The 16,654-nt window shown below is 48.6% G+C and overlaps 1 protein-coding gene across 1 annotated transcript in view; it reads right to left on the bottom strand.

The window, feature by feature from the left end:
* LOC309822983 (uncharacterized protein C1orf105) overlaps nt 1–16,249 on the bottom strand; it is a gene marked incomplete at both ends in the record, with an annotated part of 20,566 nt that extends 4,317 nt beyond the window's left edge. Inside the window, 5 exons of the mRNA XM_082655098.1 lie at nt 1,498–1,552; nt 3,642–3,716; nt 12,681–12,771; nt 15,845–15,930; nt 16,229–16,249. Of these exons, the coding sequence (XP_082511224.1) occupies nt 1,498–1,552; nt 3,642–3,716; nt 12,681–12,771; nt 15,845–15,930; nt 16,229–16,249 (328 nt within the window). The remainder of the gene's footprint in view (nt 1–1,497; nt 1,553–3,641; nt 3,717–12,680; nt 12,772–15,844; nt 15,931–16,228) is intronic.
* Nucleotides 16,250–16,654: the final 405 nt, after the last annotated feature.

Below are 16,654 nucleotides of genomic sequence, written 5' to 3'. Positions count from 1 at the left end.
CCAGTCAACAAACGTCATTTAATTCCTACAATGGCTATAATTAAAGTCACTTTAAAAATTATTTCAGTAAGGACAATTCCAATATGCTTATATATGTAGTGAGATTTAAAAACTGTGAGGACAGATTTTATAAGCTACAAACAGAACGAGGACCTGACTTTAAGAGTCACACTAGCTAAATCTCAAACAGAAGTAGGATGTTGTCCTTCACTACACTGAAAAAAAAAAAGACCAATCTAATGATACTTCTGTCTGGAATTGACATGATTTTAGGATTGGTTCAAACTTCGGTCTTAGCTTTAAAGGAATAAGAGCTTGTTTTAAAAAAACACACACACAATTAATGACTCAGGATTTGAGACTTTCTTTAAAGTACCAAACTTGCAAGATAAATAAATTGGAACAAAACATTTCAAAAGTCTCTTTCATAGAAGAGTACCTTTGGCTCAGAAATTCCAGTTTTCCATTTAAAGTCTGTAAGGAATATTTTTTAGAATGACTTTTATTGTGATCCAATATAAGAGCACTTAAATAGTATAGAGTTGGGGGCAGTAAATGTCACTAGTGCTGGAGTCTGTAATGCTCAAATACACATTTCTTCCACGGCCCTGTCTGCTTGGGCCAGGACGTGGTTTTGGTGTATCTGAGTCTATATGTTAGTTTGTACAAATGGCTCTGAGCTCATACAGGGCAATATAACAACTCCTGCTGTCATCTAAGGTTACAAAAAGACCTATTTATTTTCCCACGTTACTGCTCTCTGTAGAGGAAACAAAGTAAAGATTGCCATTAGATCACATATAACTTTTCTGTTTAGTCATATGGAAGGGTGACTGTATGTTTACATTTCAACCATCTACCGCAAGGCAAGTCCACCTATCTTGGTGCCTTATCCAGGGTGACTCCACGTTTTGAGTTTTTTAATAAAGTGAAAACTTAGTCCTTCTTCCCGGTCTGGTAGTTAAATGCAGAAAAAACCCTGAAATCCAACTAATCCAACTTTGACTGGATTTTATTTTTGATATATTTGATCTTGATAAGAAAGCAGCAAATGACAACAAACTGATAACAGTAATTTTAGTCAATATAAAGTAGCAGAGGCTGTCTTAGACTCAAGAAAATTTATGTGCAACCTCCCACACTTTATGAATTAGATATGTCCTCCACATGGAGAATTTGTATTTAGTTCTGCCTAAGTTTTATCAAAGAGATCTCCTATCCTATGCCTTGTACTATTCTTATGAAGGTAGAAAGGAAGATTATAGTTTCTACAGTAGTTTCCATAGCTGTTCAGGCAAAGAGGTTAAAAACAACTTTTTTTGTCTAACTGTGTACTATAACCAGAAAATGAAACCACTCAAGAAGCTCATCCCTAAAGCATTCCCTAAGCATTTTACTTATTGTATTTCTCAATCCACAACCGATATAACCAGATACAAAGCTGTGTCCTGATTTAAATCTTTGAGTTACCTATGACTCATAGTATTTGCTATGGACAGTTGCTAAAGGATAGTTTCAGATCATCTGGGATTATCATAGTTCTTGGTTGCACCAATGGAAGAAAGTCCCATGTAGAACAATGCCCCAAACTGCATTCTAATTTAAAGAAATAACGTACTACCTTAGCAAACTCAGGTTGTATTTAATATGAGTCATTAATAAATCATTTTCTGCTTTCTCCTTTCTCTTGTTAAATTTACTCCTAAGTAGTTTACTTTTTTGATGCTTTTATAAATGGAATTGTTTGCTTAATTTCAGTTTTGGATTGTCCACTGTGAATATTTAGGAATCAAATTATTTTCTGTATATTGATCTTGTGTCTTGTGACTCTGCCGTACTCATTTATTAGCTCTAGTAGATTTTTTATGGATCCCTTAGGACTTTCTATATATAAAATCACATCATCTGCAAATAGAGTTTTATGTTTTCCTTTCTAATCAGGATACCTTTAATTTCTTTTTCTTGCCTTAACTGTCCTGACTAGAACGTACAGTACAATGGTGAACAGCAGTGGCAAGAGCACACATCCTGGTCTTGTCCCTGGTCTTAGGGGAAAATATCCAGTCTTTCCTCACTAAGTCCGTTGTTAGCTGTGGGTTTTTTGTAGACACCCTATATCAAGTTGAGGAAGTCCCTTCTATTTTTAGGAGTCTTTTTATACTTTCCCAGTATCTCCGCTCAACCCCCTGCAGAGAATGGAGGGGTCTCAGTGACAACAGCAGACAGACAGCCCCTCCTCTCCCCAGTCCCCGCCCCAGAAGGAAGGGGAGCTGTTACTGCACATAGTGAGACAAGGGTATTTCACGCTCATTTTCTATCATTTCCCACCAGGGTCTGTGAGCCCCGGTTTCGACAATGGTAGGGAAGGGCCCTTGGGCACTTTTGTGTCTGAGGCCCTTCCTTTGGGCATCTACAGGAATGGTAAAACCACGGTGTGTGCTTCTACTTGGGGCAGGTTTGGGCAAGAGTAAAGGTCAGAAAAGAGGTCTTGAGAAAGAGAACATGTGACAAGGTCCCAAGTGAGCCAGCTGGCCAGGGCCCGCTTAGGCCTGGCGTCAGGGCATTCTAAATGTGGACACAGTGATTCCACGAATGAGACCAGGAGAAATCCCAATCCCAGCTTCTCAGATCCCAGTCAATGCTAATATTGAACACTGTGATCCTAATTATGCAGAACATGAACAGAGGTCGGAACATCCGACCTTTGGTACACCTTTGATGGTAGCTTCAGTTAAATTTCCAAATCCCACATGACAAGCCAGAGAAGTGCTTGCTGGTTGGAAGCAGTTTTGCCATGAACTCATCAAAGGAGCCTCTCTCACGTCTCCTGTTTGTCTTCCACTCCTTGTCCTTCCTCTTTCTGTACATCTAGCCCCACCTTCCTCCCCGAGTCAAAGGAGAATCACAGGCTATTGGAATTGGAGAGACTCTTCCCAAACCCTAACCTAACCGTTTAGCTAAATTAACCTTCCACTCAGCCTGGTGCTCGCTCTGAAGGCCCCTAACCCTACCCCCTAAACTGACCCAAGTCCTAGCTCCAACATGTACAGCACCCCCCAAAACACGCCTCTTTCTTCAGCAGCTCTGATGGCAGAGCTACGTAATTGTGGAGCCCACATCCCTCCGATAGCCTTTCTTTTCCTAAAACTCCCCCCACCCACCATCCCCCCCCACCAGTTACAAACGACCCCTATAGCCAGGAAGAACCAGAGAACCTCTCCCCAACTCCACCACCACTGTGGTCGTGTCTGAATTTACGACAAACCCCAGGATGAAGCTGCTTGTTTCATGGCTGTGATGCTGGAGTGTTGTGCTGGAGACATGGTAAGGGGGAGAAGAGGCTCCACAGCCTCCGGCACCTCTGTAAGGCGCAGTTACCCGACGAGCCCAAAGCAGCATGGCTCGTCTCGCCTCTTCCCCTCTGGCCCAAGCTGCCTTGGTTCATTTATCATTTGGTTTGTTGTAAATGGGGAGATTTACCATATCGTGTCAGGAGACGGTGTGCCCAGGACCAGCAGCTGCTCATCTGCAGCCCTTCCTGCAAAGCCCCGTCATGGTCTCTCTGCTGGGCTTTGGTGGGGAAGGGGTAGAGCTGTGCCCTGGGGATGCTCACGCCCATGTCTGCCATCCTCCACGACTACTGTTTTCATTTCTCGACACGTGGAGCACAGCTGCTTGTTTCTGATCAGCGTGGGGTCTCTCCGGTTCCTCCCGGCCTGTGCGGAGAGAGAGAGACAGAGAGGTGAGGAAATGGTGGGGAATCTGGGGCAGCAAAGAAGTGGGTAAGGGGTGGAGGGGTGAGAGAAGTAACCGTTATTTCTTCCATGAAACAGAGATGGACACTTCGGTCTCAGCCCCATCTCGGTGGATATGAAACCCAGGCTTGTCTGTGGCTGGTAAATTCAGAGAGGGTTTAGGCAGGAGGGGTTGACCCACAGACTAAATGGTGACCTCGGGCCCCTGCGTGCAGTGGAACAGGAATAAGACAGCTGGCAGCGGGGATGGGGCTGGGGGCTGAAATCCAGCTAGGTCCCTCTTTCCAACCCAAGCACGCAGTCTGAGGGGCTGCGCTCTCTCGTGGGTGACACACTTCCTACATTTCATACAAAAGTTCCACCATCTGGACTAGTTGAAGACCTCTGACGGCCTGAGAAAAATGAATAGGAGACTTCTGCAAACCTCCCTTCTCTGGTCCCTCTGAAATCCGACCCTCTTTTCTCACGCCTTCACTTTGGCCTGACATCAGCTCTCAAGCCTGCACTGCCCAGCACCACGTGGCCCTTCTGCACCTCCCCGGAGCCGCCCATCAAGCCCTAGGCAGAACTGGAGCTGGTGTGTGGGTCCTGAGCCCGCTCCCTCCCCTAGAGGAGGGAGGCAAAGAAACAACCAGTGCAGGGAGAGTGGGGCACCCCTTCTGCTCACTGGAACCCCTGCTTCCTTTCTGACTCCACTTCTGCCAAAGGGTGGAAGAGTGGGCTTCAGGGCATTTCCACCTGAAACACAGGCTTCTCATTCGCATGACTGATGACAGCTTGGTAAGGGAGCAAATGGCAGCTTGAGGTTAACATTCCGTCTGGGGATTCTCTTACCCTTCCCCATCCACACTGACACCAGAGTCGTGAGATAGGTTCTCAGGAAGCATAGAATTCAGGGGAGAGGAGGGTCCACAAGGACAAGCAGTCACTAGGAACTGAAGTCTCCTCTTTCATGAGGTCGAGTTGGTGACCTAGCACTGCAGGTGTGCACGCCTGTGCCCTGATCTGCTCCTGGGCTGCCCTGTGGGGTGTGTGCAACAGGAAAGGAGGAATATACCTGTGCAGCGTGGGGAGTGAGTGCCTGGGCTGTGCTCCTAAGGTGACTTTTGCTGGATTGTCTCGTAAGAGACACATGGCGCTTGGGTGCGGCATTACTGGGGATCGAGGACTAAACGATGTACCACGTTGGATTCTTTTGACAAATATTTAAAATACATTTCATGTGTACAGGCCATTTTCAAAGAATCAACTCAGTATCCCCACACTGTGGGCTGGCACGGGAAAGCATGAGTGGGAACGGCTAGATTTATCATTCAGCAACAAACCTTCTTTGTGAGGCCACCACGTAGAGGGCGCTGTGATGGAGTCACAAAGGTGAATAAGAAGGTTTCTGGCCCAAAGGAAGGCCAGGGAAGAATGCAGACTTATGTATTTGTCCATTTGCTACGTACTGGGGACACCAAGATAAAGAAGACACAGCTTCTGACTGCAAGCTGCTCACCACCCAGCAGCCTGGGTACCAAGAGGTGTGCTGGTGTTGAAGGGCAGAAATATACTGAAGCCACAGGGGAGTGGAAGGGAGGCGCTGAGCTCATCTGGTGGGAGTGGGGCATCAAGGAAAGGGTCTGAGGAAGGTTGAAAGAACAGGTGGTGCTCAGGTAGGTGTTGGAGGTGGTGAGCAAGGAGGGGGGTGGCATTCCAACCTAGGAACACTGTGCAAGAGCATGGAAGAAAGACCTGGCCAACCCGCTTCAGGTAAGTGAGGACAGCCTGGAATGGCCAGTTGTCTGTGGGAGGAGGGAGGAGGGAGGAGGGAGGCTGGAGAGGACCCCCACCCCCACCCCACCCACCATCAAGCCCATCAAGCCCCCTTCCCACCCCCCGGGGATGACTCCTTTACTCTTCTGGGCCGATTCAACCTCCTACCTTATCTTCCTTGTACCCTGGGGGTGGGATCTCCTGGGGCCCAGGCTTTTCCCACTGTCCCTCACATCTTTCAGTTCTGAGACTAAGACACTGGTCTGAAATTGCGATTCAAGGCTGGATGTGCCAGGTATCACTGAAGAAGCAAGGATGCTTCTGGGCCTTCAGCAAAGAGAGCGACTGCATCCCACGTGAGGAATCAGGAATGGCTTCTGGAAGTGGCATCTTTGCTTGGTCTGAAAGGATGAGGAAGGCCTGGATGCTGGAGGTGGGGTGGGAATGTTCTCAGGCAGGTTTGGTTTTAGTCGAGTTAGAAGCGGATGCTTGTCTTTCCTGCAGTTGGTTCTGCCACCTTTTCCGGACTTCTGGTTTCTGCATAAGAATACACCAGACCCGACAGGGACTGGAATCACGGGGTTCATGGCAAACCAAGCAACAGACACGCATGGAGCACGGCAGGAGCTTGCTAGGTGAATGACAGCTGAAACTGTGACTCCAGAGTCCCCCACCACGGACTTCCCTGGTGGCGCAGTGGTTGAGAGTCCGCCTGCCGATGCAGGGGACGCGGGTTCATGCCCTGGTCTGGGAAGATCCCACATGCCGCGGAGCGGCTGGGCCCGTGAGCCATGGCCGCTGAGCCTGCGCGTCCAGAGCCTGTGCTCCGCAACGGAAGAGGCCACAACAGTGAGAGGCCCGCGTACCGCAAAAAAAAAGCACAAGGTGCCCCACCACGATGACTGTCATCCTTTGGAATCTGAGGGAAAAAATGCCATATATGTTGCCCTATCTGGCCTTGTTAACTCCTTACCCTTTATGATATAGCTTAGATGTTTCTTTCTCAGAAAATCTTTCTCCTGACCCCCTTACCTGGGTGCCTGCCTCTCAGGTTCCATCACAGATTTGGTATAACTCTCGTTGCAATTTGTACTGTTATTCTTTTTTTTTTTTAATGTGTTTGTTTCCTCCTCCAGGCTGAGAGTTCTTTAAGAGCAAGAACGTATCTCACACATCTTTGGATGTATAAGAGGCTGACTTCCAATTTTCTCACCACCGGGAACTCTTTTTATTATTTCTTTCCGCTGGACTCAAGTTTTCAAAGCTCGTGATCACCACAGGAACTACCCTGCGTACTCCTAAGTCCTTCTCCTGTTTATGTTGATCAAACATGTATAACAACAAGTACAAGTTTCCAAGGGAAGTACTGATGAACACCACTGACCCGAAATAGGACAGGAATCTAGAAGCTGTCTCGGAATTGGCACACAGTAGGCATTCAACACATGTTGGCAGAATGAATGAATCAGTGTAAGCGTTTTAAGCTCTCAGGTATAAACAGAGACATGACCAGCATACATGTATGTCCATAAGTCCCTACAAGACACACATGTGTGAAGATCACTATTATAACAGCACTGTGCTCAGGGAAACATTACAGGACATTTGTGTGCAACAAATTCATCTGTACCAAATTCTTAGGAAACGCAGAGGCTGGAAGCAAATTGCTCGGCTCCAGACCTGGCGCTGAGAGACTTGGCCGTGGTCAGTCACAGATACGCCCCGGGCCTCCCATCCCCCTGGTGCTGCTGGTTTCTGCAGCCAATAGGCCAGAGGCCAACTCTAATCCTGCCCACGCTGTCTATGTAGAGAAGAAAAAGTCTTTGATGTGTGGCTTCAGTCACCTCTGCCAGGAAAGTGGCAGTGACTCCGCCTGAGACTCGCTGTCAGCCAAAGCCTCATCCCTGAGAAGAGCCACTGTATCCCTCCTCACTTGGAGAGGCGGGCAAGGGCCCTGGGGCTGTCTGTGCAATGTGTTTGTTAGGCAGCCGTGATGGGCAATCCTGCCTGGCCTGTCTACAAAGCAGCCGACACAGACAGTTTGGGATTCTGTGTTCTCCCTGGGCCTCAGCTTCCTTCCTCAGCCCTGAAACCAAGGCCTTTTCCTTCCTCAGCACGTCCTTCTCACTCCCGGTTTCCCTCGGGCCCGCTCAGCACACTAGCAGGAAGGGAGAGTGAACTGACCGGTGGTTCTGAGCACAGGCCCCCCAGCTGTATCATCTGTACAGTCAGAGCCACCAAGAAAGGAGGCTCGGAAATGTTCACGGGGTTCTCGTTTCCCGAGCAGCTGTCCCCAGGAGAGCAGGTGGCAGTGTGACAGGACAGCCAGGACAAGGCATGATGTAGAGCTCAGCTGGGCCCCAGAGGCCGAAGCCTGCTCTTCAGACTTCACACCTGGAAACACCTTCGTATCTGAGCTCAGTGTCTGCTCAGGTGCCTAAGCTCCGGCTCGTGGCCCAAGTCCTTGGCCTCCTTGAATCTTTGGGAAAGAAACAGAATTGTTTCTCCCTCTCCCTCCCTCTTCCTCTCCTCTGTCTCTGTCTCTCTCTCTCTCACACACACACACCTGTCCACATAACAAAAACTGAAAAATGGAAGCACCAGATGGCAATTTTAAAAATAGGACCACAAGCATGAGTCGAGGGGCACCAGCAAATGTGCCTCTGATCTCGCCCAAGGCCTCCGCTCCTTTCCTCCTTCCCTCTCCTGCCTTAACTGGGAGGCACCTCATCAGTCACCTACTTCAACTCTTTCCTTGAACACAGTGAGGAAACTGGCCCAGAAAGGTCCAGCAGCACATACATTTAGTTTCCATCAGCCAGAAAGTTCTTTGGATAAAGGGTCAAAGAAAGACTACCTTTTCTCAGGAAGAGAGTGGACTCTTAGGGTCCATATCAGGACATAATGATTCCTGTATCCCTTAGGATCCAAAAAGTAGTGGTCAGAGAACTATTTTCAATATTCAAACAAAGAAAACCCTATCATAATTACACATTTTCCTGCTCTCTGACAATACCAAGCATCTCAATTAAAGAACAAAGCTGAACACAGTTTTAAAAATACTCTTACTGGGCTTCCCTGGTGGCGCAGTGGTTGAGAGTCCGCCTGCCGATGCTAGGGGACGTGGGTTCGTGCCGCTGTCCGGGAGGATCCCACGTGCCATGGAGTGGCGGGGCCGCGGTGAGTCATGGCCGCTGAGCCTGCGCGTCCAGAGCCTGTGCTCCGCAGCGGGAGAGGCTGCAACAGTGAGAGGCCCGCGTACCGCAAAAAAAAAAAAAAAAAAAAAATACTCTTACTGTTCACTAGGAAAAATTTCAAACATACACGAAATGGTCGACAGCCATGTACTTCCCATCCAGACTTGTTAAACTTGGTTTTTATTTCATTATTTATATCATTATTTACACTTAGATCATTATTTCAGATCAGTGGTATTCATCAGTACTTCCCTTTAAATGTTGTACTTGTTGTATGTGTTTCATCAACAGGAGAAGGGATGGGGAGTATATGAGGATGTTTCCCTGGTGGTCATGAATTTTCAAAAACTGAGAGTCAATGAGAGAAAAATAATAGAGTTCTCAGTGGTGAGAAAACCAGAAGTCGCCTCCTATATGTGTTCCCAGCCACATCTCCACTGTACAGTGTTGTCACCCAGGGCTTTTTGTCACAGGTCTGCCCAAAGCAACATAAACAATGCCCTCCTCTTTCCCCTGACTCGTTAAGACTGGAACAACATAGCCAGTCAAGGAGAGTAGCCGGGGCTGGGGGCAGGAATGGAGGGAGTGGGGGGCACTTTATTCTCCTCGAAGAATTGGTCACAGCCAACCCTGCAAGCAGGCAAAGGGGATCCAGGGGCTCCCGCTGCAGTTCCCCGATCAGCCCCACGTCGGCTCTGCCTGTCCGTGAGCTCTAAGTCACCTCCTGACCTCAAGTATCCAATTATCACGGTTCGCTTTCTTTTTTCACGGCATCGGGAGGAGTCCTTTGTCAAGGCCTGGAAAACGCAGGTGAAAGCCCTGCCTAGTAAAGAAGCTGCTCCACAGGTGTTTAAATGCGGACGTGTTTAGGCCTCATTTCTCTGTCTGCATTTTCTGTTTTTCTTCTTTGGTAGCTCCGACTCTCCTCTTCTGTTTCCTTTTTGGTGTCTGTTGTCCCCTGACCTCTCTATGTGTCTCTGGCTTCTGCTGTCTTGATGTTTGTCTCCCTCTCCCTGTCTTTCTGTCTCTGAGCCTCTGTTTCTTCTCTGTCTCTCTGGCTGCTCACTAAGGCATCGTGCTCCAGTCACACAGAGACTCGCCCCTGCCCTGGGAGGGCTCCTGGGCAGGACAGAAAGGCCATTTGGAATGTGGATGTTCGAAGTTCTGCCTTTTGACCTGTGATGGTGAGGAGGACAGGCGCCAGGTGGCAGGACCTTTGCACCTGTGCCCTGGGGCCTGGACCTCTAGTTGGCTGCGGGGCTACCACAGCTTCCTGACAGGTCCCTGATTTGGAGGAGTAGAAAGAGATAAGAGATAGTGCATTCCACTCCCACAAGGTACAGCACAGTTTCTCTCTAGAAAGGAGCAGCGCACACATGCAGGCCTCAAGCTCGCAGCCGACTCTGGGGGCTGGATTCAGATCTGAGGAGGTCTGTGTGGCAGGCAAGGATCTGATGTGAGGTAGCTGCCAGGTGCCCCAACGGAACAGGGATCCCAGGTCCCTATGAAGGGTGGCAGAATATGCCTCCCCCAAATCTGCCACTTTGGCCTCAGCATCATTTTGAGCTAAGACACTTGGAAAAAACAGCAGGTGCAAGAAGGGTGCTCTGACCCTCCTCCTTTTCTTCTGAAAATCAGGAGAAAAAACCCCAAATGGGAGATGTCCTAACACCAGGAGGAAACCATCATTCTTATCTTCAAGGACAAGAAGTTGAAGCCAAGAGAATTCTGTACAAACAGACCTTTTCAAAATAATTCTTATCCTCCTTTAGCCTCCCCACAGTTTAGTTACTTTTCCACACTTGCCCCTCTTTTTTTAACCTACTATAAAAACATTCAGGTTTTGCCACTTTGGGTCTTCATTTCCTTATAAAGGGTCCTGTGTCACATAAAACTTCTAGTAAATAAATTTACGTGCTTTTCTCCTGTTACTCTGTCAATTTAATTCTCAGGCCCAGCCCCAAACCCTAAGACAGCAAAGGTACAGTAAACTTTTGTCTCCCCTACGCCTGTTAGCCCTTCCAATCAGCAAGAGCGACTCTCTCTCTCTCTCTCTCCTTCTCTGGTGGAGGGTCAGCCCTCGACAGGGTGATGGTGAGGGTTAGGGGTTCATGAGGTACCTGAGTCTCCTGTCCCAGCAGGAGCGACGGACTCGCGACCTCCTGGGTCCGCCTAGAGACCATTCCCCGCGGGCCCAGCCTATTGGCCAGGCCGCGGAAGCTGTTGCTCTTGGCTTCCATCTAGTGGCCGCATGTGAGTATTGCAGCCGTGGAATTCTAAGCTCTGCTGAAGTGGGTGCCTCTCGCTCGACCCGCTCATTAGAGACGCTTTCCTCCCCGGCCTCAGAACCTCAGTGCCCAGGATGGCACGGTGTACTGAGACCCAGAACAGACCCGGACGAGGAGGCGCTCGGTAGCAGGGGAGAGCCTATCTCAGTAAGAAGTTCAGAGACGAGTGACTAGTAGGCTTCTTGCTGGCTCTGCAGCAACAGAGGGGTCAGCCCTGTCTCCGCCCAGGCCCCTCGGTGCATTTCTTACCTACTTGCCCGTTCAGTCTAGGGTGTTAGGGGGATTCGTGCTTGACTCTCAAGCACAGCCCTGACCCACTTCTGTGCTTGGGAACCGGGAACGTTCGCACGTCCCCTCTGTGCCCGGGCGGGGTCCACCCCTCTCCTTAGGTCCCTCCCACTTCAGCCAGTGCTCCTGCCGGCCTGATTCCTTGATGTTCTGCCCGCCCGCTGTCTCCCTGTCTTTGCTCCCCCGGCTGTTCCTCCGCTTGTGGAAAGAATATCTTCCAGACCCAGTGCAGATGCCGCTTCCTCTTGAATCATTCCCTCGCCCCATCTCCGCTCGCCCCGCCCCCAGCCCGCAGGTGACCTTTCCTCCCACCTCCTCTCGCCAGTACTTTGCCCCTCTCTCTCTTATTCCGCGGTTGCGTACCTGGCCGTCCGCCCACTCATTTGTGTGGGTGGCATCTGACTTATTCTGTATTTGCGTTCAGCCCAGCGACACGAGGACTCTGCAAGCGTTTATCCCCTGACACGGGGGCTCGTCCCCACCGCGGCTCACCCTTGGCTCTGGCTGCGAGTGGGCAATGCGCCGGCTGCTCTCGGAACGCCGCTTCGCGCGCTGCCTTCAGTGGCCCTGGCTGTGACTTGTGATCTTTCGGGTGGAGAAACTGCTCTCATCCCCGAGAGTCCTCTGTCTGCCTCCACCTGGGGCAGATGCTCGCTGCACAAACACCCCTGATGTGGGTACCCCCCCCCCCGGCCCCTGGAGCGCAGCGTCCCGGAGTGTCACTCGGCAGCCAGTCGTGGCAGGTTTCCGTGAGGTGAAGGGGAGATCACGAGCTCTTAACGCGAAATTCCATGGGTTTAGGGCGTTGTAGGTGGGAGACAGAGGGGTTCATGGTGGGTGGGGTAGGGGGTTAGAGACTGCAGAAAAGGGTTCGTTCTGGACACAGGCTAGAAGCAGTCTCTGAAGGTCTCAGGGAAGATCCCTCAATATGAATTTTTGGGGGGTCCCTTTTTGATGATTCTAACCTGATTCTTAGTTCTAGTGGACGGAGCCCTAAGACACTCAAGACAGGGTGCAGGAGAGGGGTTCATTCACGTCTTTCAACAAATCTCTGTTAAACACTGACGATGATCCAGACTCAGGGCTGTGTTAAGGAGATAGGAAATGACTCTGTGTCCAAATTTTCTGTCATTCTAGAACTAGCTATGGTGTTTTCTTCCTTTTTCTTAATTTTTATTTTGGCTGCACTGGGTCTTCGTCATGCTGCGTGGGCTCCAGAGTGCGAGCTCAGTAGTTGCAGTGCATGGGCTTAGTTGCCTGCAGCGGCATGTGGGATCTTAGCTCCCCGACCAGGGCTCAAACCCACGTCCCCTGCATTGGAAGACGGATTCCCAACCACTGGACCACCAGGAAAGTCCCAGGTTTCTTTTCAATTAAAAAACAAAATTGAGTACCTTAGATAAGACATCTGGAACTTGGAACAAAATTGGCAAATTCATAGCCTTCTTGGATGAAACCAGAAAAGTGGCAGAGGAATGAGGATATCTGAGGAATCAAAACAAGAGCAAGTTAGAACCGTAGTCGCTGGTTTGAAGAACCAGGCTCTTGGCTGTTTCAGAGAGGACCCTAGGGACACCCAAGGAGTTGCTCCCCACTCCGATCCTGGAGGGCCCAGGTCATTTTGGAGCTGCCACAAGATTTTCCCTCTTTAGTCACTCTGGCTTCTCTGTCCCTTTGGTTTTGAACTAACCAATGCCAGTTCTAGATTGTCAGAGACAGTGTGCAAACAAGGCAAGAAAATAATTGTTCAGAAAAGCAGATGGATATTTAATTGATATTTAACAAAAGCAGTCCTCTCCTGCCTGCCCTGCTTTCTCAGTTTCTGTCTCTGCAACCTGAAACAATCCATCCATTTCCTCCCATGAAACATCTCCTTCCAACTACACTTTTCCTCTGGAACACTCCTTCTTTCCAGGCAGAAGGTGAGGCAGAGATGCTGCAGAGATAACATCAGTTCTCTTCCCAGGGTGACCCGCCCTGCTGGCTGCTGTAGCGCATTTTATTACAGCGTAAGGAGCCAGGGTGTGCAGGGGGCCTGAGCATTGTAAACAGCCTGTGTGTACAGCCCTGTGCCTGGCCCGGCCTCCCTAGAAATGGAAACTCACTCGGAACGCTGGTAGTTCTGCCAACAACACCTCTCCTCTCTTATGAGGAAAGATTTCACTGTCCCTTGTTCATTTATAACAAAGGCATGAGCAGGGAGTTTGGTGTCCATGAGGCATTTATTGTTTTATTTCTCCCACCATTTTCCTGGGCCCTGGGAGAGTGGGGAGGCAGGTCTGACCCAGGTCTGACTTCACTGCCTTTGTCTTTGATATGTGAACAGTTGGCCTTGGACTTGACACCCAAATGCTGACCAGGAGAGACCAGAGGCCACTTTGAAACTGCTTCAGCACACAACAATCTCAAACAAACAGGACCTGGTGTGACCTGAGGGCTTTTGAGACTGATGATGGGTGTGGCTCAGCACAGTCAGGCCAACCTGAGAGAGACCTCCTGGAAGGAAGTGGTCTGTAGGCAGTGATCTTCAGACCCAGGTCTCACCTCCTCCAAGCCTGTAGGTGTGTTTCCAGAGCTCACAATTAGGGGTGCTCTGAGCACATTTCGCTAAATGTTCCTTTCTCTTTTTCAGACTGTTCTGTGTTGGAATTGCCTGTCCAAAGCTAGGTAATACTTAAAGCACATTCAGAACTTTCTAACCAAGTTCTCAAAAAAGGGTTTTGCCGAAAATAAACAGCTTGGAACTCAGAGCTTTGGCCACATGAAGAGTTTCCAATCCTTAGGAACTGTTGATACTTAAAGCATCCTTCCAAAAGACTTTCCATTTCTATCTTGTCCTTCTGAAAGCTCAGGGCACCTCACAGGTGCTGTCCAGTCGTCTTAGAATTCTTGCGAGGTAGATAAGCGCCATGTCTCTTAACAAGAGTTGAGATTGCTGCCCAAATCCTCCCAGTACAGACATGAGTAGAGCTTCAGCAGACCATGTGAGGTAATTTCTCCTTGGAACTAGCTCAAGCATGTCTGGCTGCAGGAAAAACTACTCTTTCCCTTCTCGGCTGGCCGTCCCCTCTGACACTTGGGGGTCTGGCTGTGAAAGCGAGCAAGTTCTGAGGGTGATCAGTTGTGCTCTGGGCCTGCCTTTTTCAAGCCCCCCACCCTGAGTCCCCTCCCCCACCCCCTACCAGAGGTTTGTACAATCAAGGAAAAAGGGAGCTGGGGGTGAGAGAGCCACGCATAGGGATGCTTTGCTCCTGGCTGCAGGGGCAAGTCTAAGGGGCTGGGGTGGGATGGGATAGTGGAGTGTTACCCTATTTCGATGTCAGACACGAGCCATTTCACATGAAAATCCAGATTTCTGCTATTGTTGGAAAACCCAGCAGATCTGGCCACTGAGGTCACATACCTGCAGGCAGTCCCAATCCTGAAGGGAGGTGATCTCCCCTTCACTACAGTTCCCTTTGGCCAGCTCTATTCATTTATGCCGACCATCTGACTACCGTTGTTAGGTGAGTTTGTACCCTGCCTCCAATTAAAAGGTGCTAAATTGTCATTACTCATGGTGATCCTTGAACTGCTAACGACTCTTAATAAGAACTATGTTACCTGTGTTTTTATTTAGTAAATAAGCCTTTGGGTTTATTCAATCTCTGATTGCCTGCTTTATACTAAGACATTAGCTAGAGTTTAGATATATTCAAAGTTATGGAAAAAAAGAAAAACCCAGAATTGAACAACAAACATTTCATAGGTGCTCTGAAAATACACAAAATTGTTTAGCTGCTTACTGAGAATGTGGTGTTTTAAACTGCAGCAGACAAAGCAAAGGTACATGTTATTGAAGTGGGGATGTGGAGGGGATATCCCTCATGGAGAGTCATTTATCCATGGGCAGGAGGGTACGTGACAGTTACCAACAGGAGGAAAGACTGTTTTCAGAGAGCATAATCTTTCTAGCTTTCACACTCACCCTTCCTTTCATCCCCCCTTGGGGTATATCACTACACCTGGGGATCAAAAAGGGGGGAGGAATGAGGAAACCCACTTATTTCAAGTGGCAGCTCCCTACACATGAATTTCCCCAATTTTGAAAAATAGAAACGTGTTCCATAGCAGTTAGTTTGAAAGGGCAGGACTGGTGAGATTGGAGGCGATTGTCTCAAAGTTTAAATATAGGAAGTTGCTACTCTGTAAAGACAGGAATTTATGGTTCTAGACTTTGATGGTTAAAATTTTAAAACTTCAAGCTAAAGCAGGGAGAAAAGATGATGAAGAGGACAGAAGTCTTTTGAAAGGCAGTGTCCATGGGCAAAATTCTCTTGCATTGTTAAGTGGTGGTGGTACAGAGGGAGGTTAATTGAGGTCTTATCTCCTCCAGCCAGGCCAATTCTCAGGGCTCACTTTTGTCTTAGAAACCCTGGCCCTTTCTGGGTTTTGAGCACCTGACTAATGTCTCTCAACTGATCAGCTGTGCCCCTCAGATGATTGCCCTTAACCCTTAAGAAATCATCTTCCATGAGACCTTGCTTGAAACCTTTGCCCTCAGCGGCTGAGCTATTACCTTTTCGGGAGGCTGAGCACTAATGGCTTGTTTATGAGGCTGGCCTCACTAAACCACGGAATCTTGTCAAATCTTGGAACAGAAACCTGGAAGGAAATGGAAAGAGATCATTTTGCAGGGTTTATTGCACTTGGCTATTTCCATCATTAGGATGATCAAAGTAAGCTAATAGCAGCTACACAGCAGTCAACACTTTACAAAGCATTTTTATGTTTCATATTTGACCCTGTTGACTCTCCCATTAAGTAGCCAAGAGGAAATAGTGTTATCTCCATTTTACAGATGAAGAAATCAAAGCTTAGACAGTGTGATTTGCTGAGTCACACAGCTAGTGAGTGGATTTAGGTTTTCTGACTTTTGTGTCCACTACATCTTGTATTCTACTATATCCCTTTGCTTCTTCATTACTCCCATCTGTTCATGCATCTGCTTGTATTTCCATGACCTCAGCTGAACATTAGCACCTATTCAAAGTGTCTGGCTGTTTTCAGTCATGGGGCCCTCCACCCTCATCCCTTCTAGGAGGCAGAGGAAAGAACTGCACTTTGAAGCTATAGACAATTGGATATTAATCTTGGTTAATCCACTTCCCAACTGTATGGCCTTGGAAAAATTACAACCTCTCTGAGCTTCAGTTTTGTCTTCCATGAGAGGAGGATGATATCATCACTTTACAGGTCAATGCACAAGACAGAAACCTTCATGAGGGGAGGGATTTTTGTCTGTTCTGTTCACTGCTGTTACCACTAGCACCTAAAACAGTGCTTGGTACCTGTAGATATTTAGTGAATATGTGTCCAGTGGATGCAC

This window comes from Grampus griseus (assembly GCF_964374135.1).
Source record: "Grampus griseus genome assembly, chromosome: 1".
Lineage (NCBI taxonomy): Eukaryota > Metazoa > Chordata > Mammalia > Artiodactyla > Delphinidae > Grampus > Grampus griseus.
The sequence above is the reverse complement of the archived record's forward strand: the minus strand, read 5'-3'. Positions and strand labels throughout refer to the sequence as shown.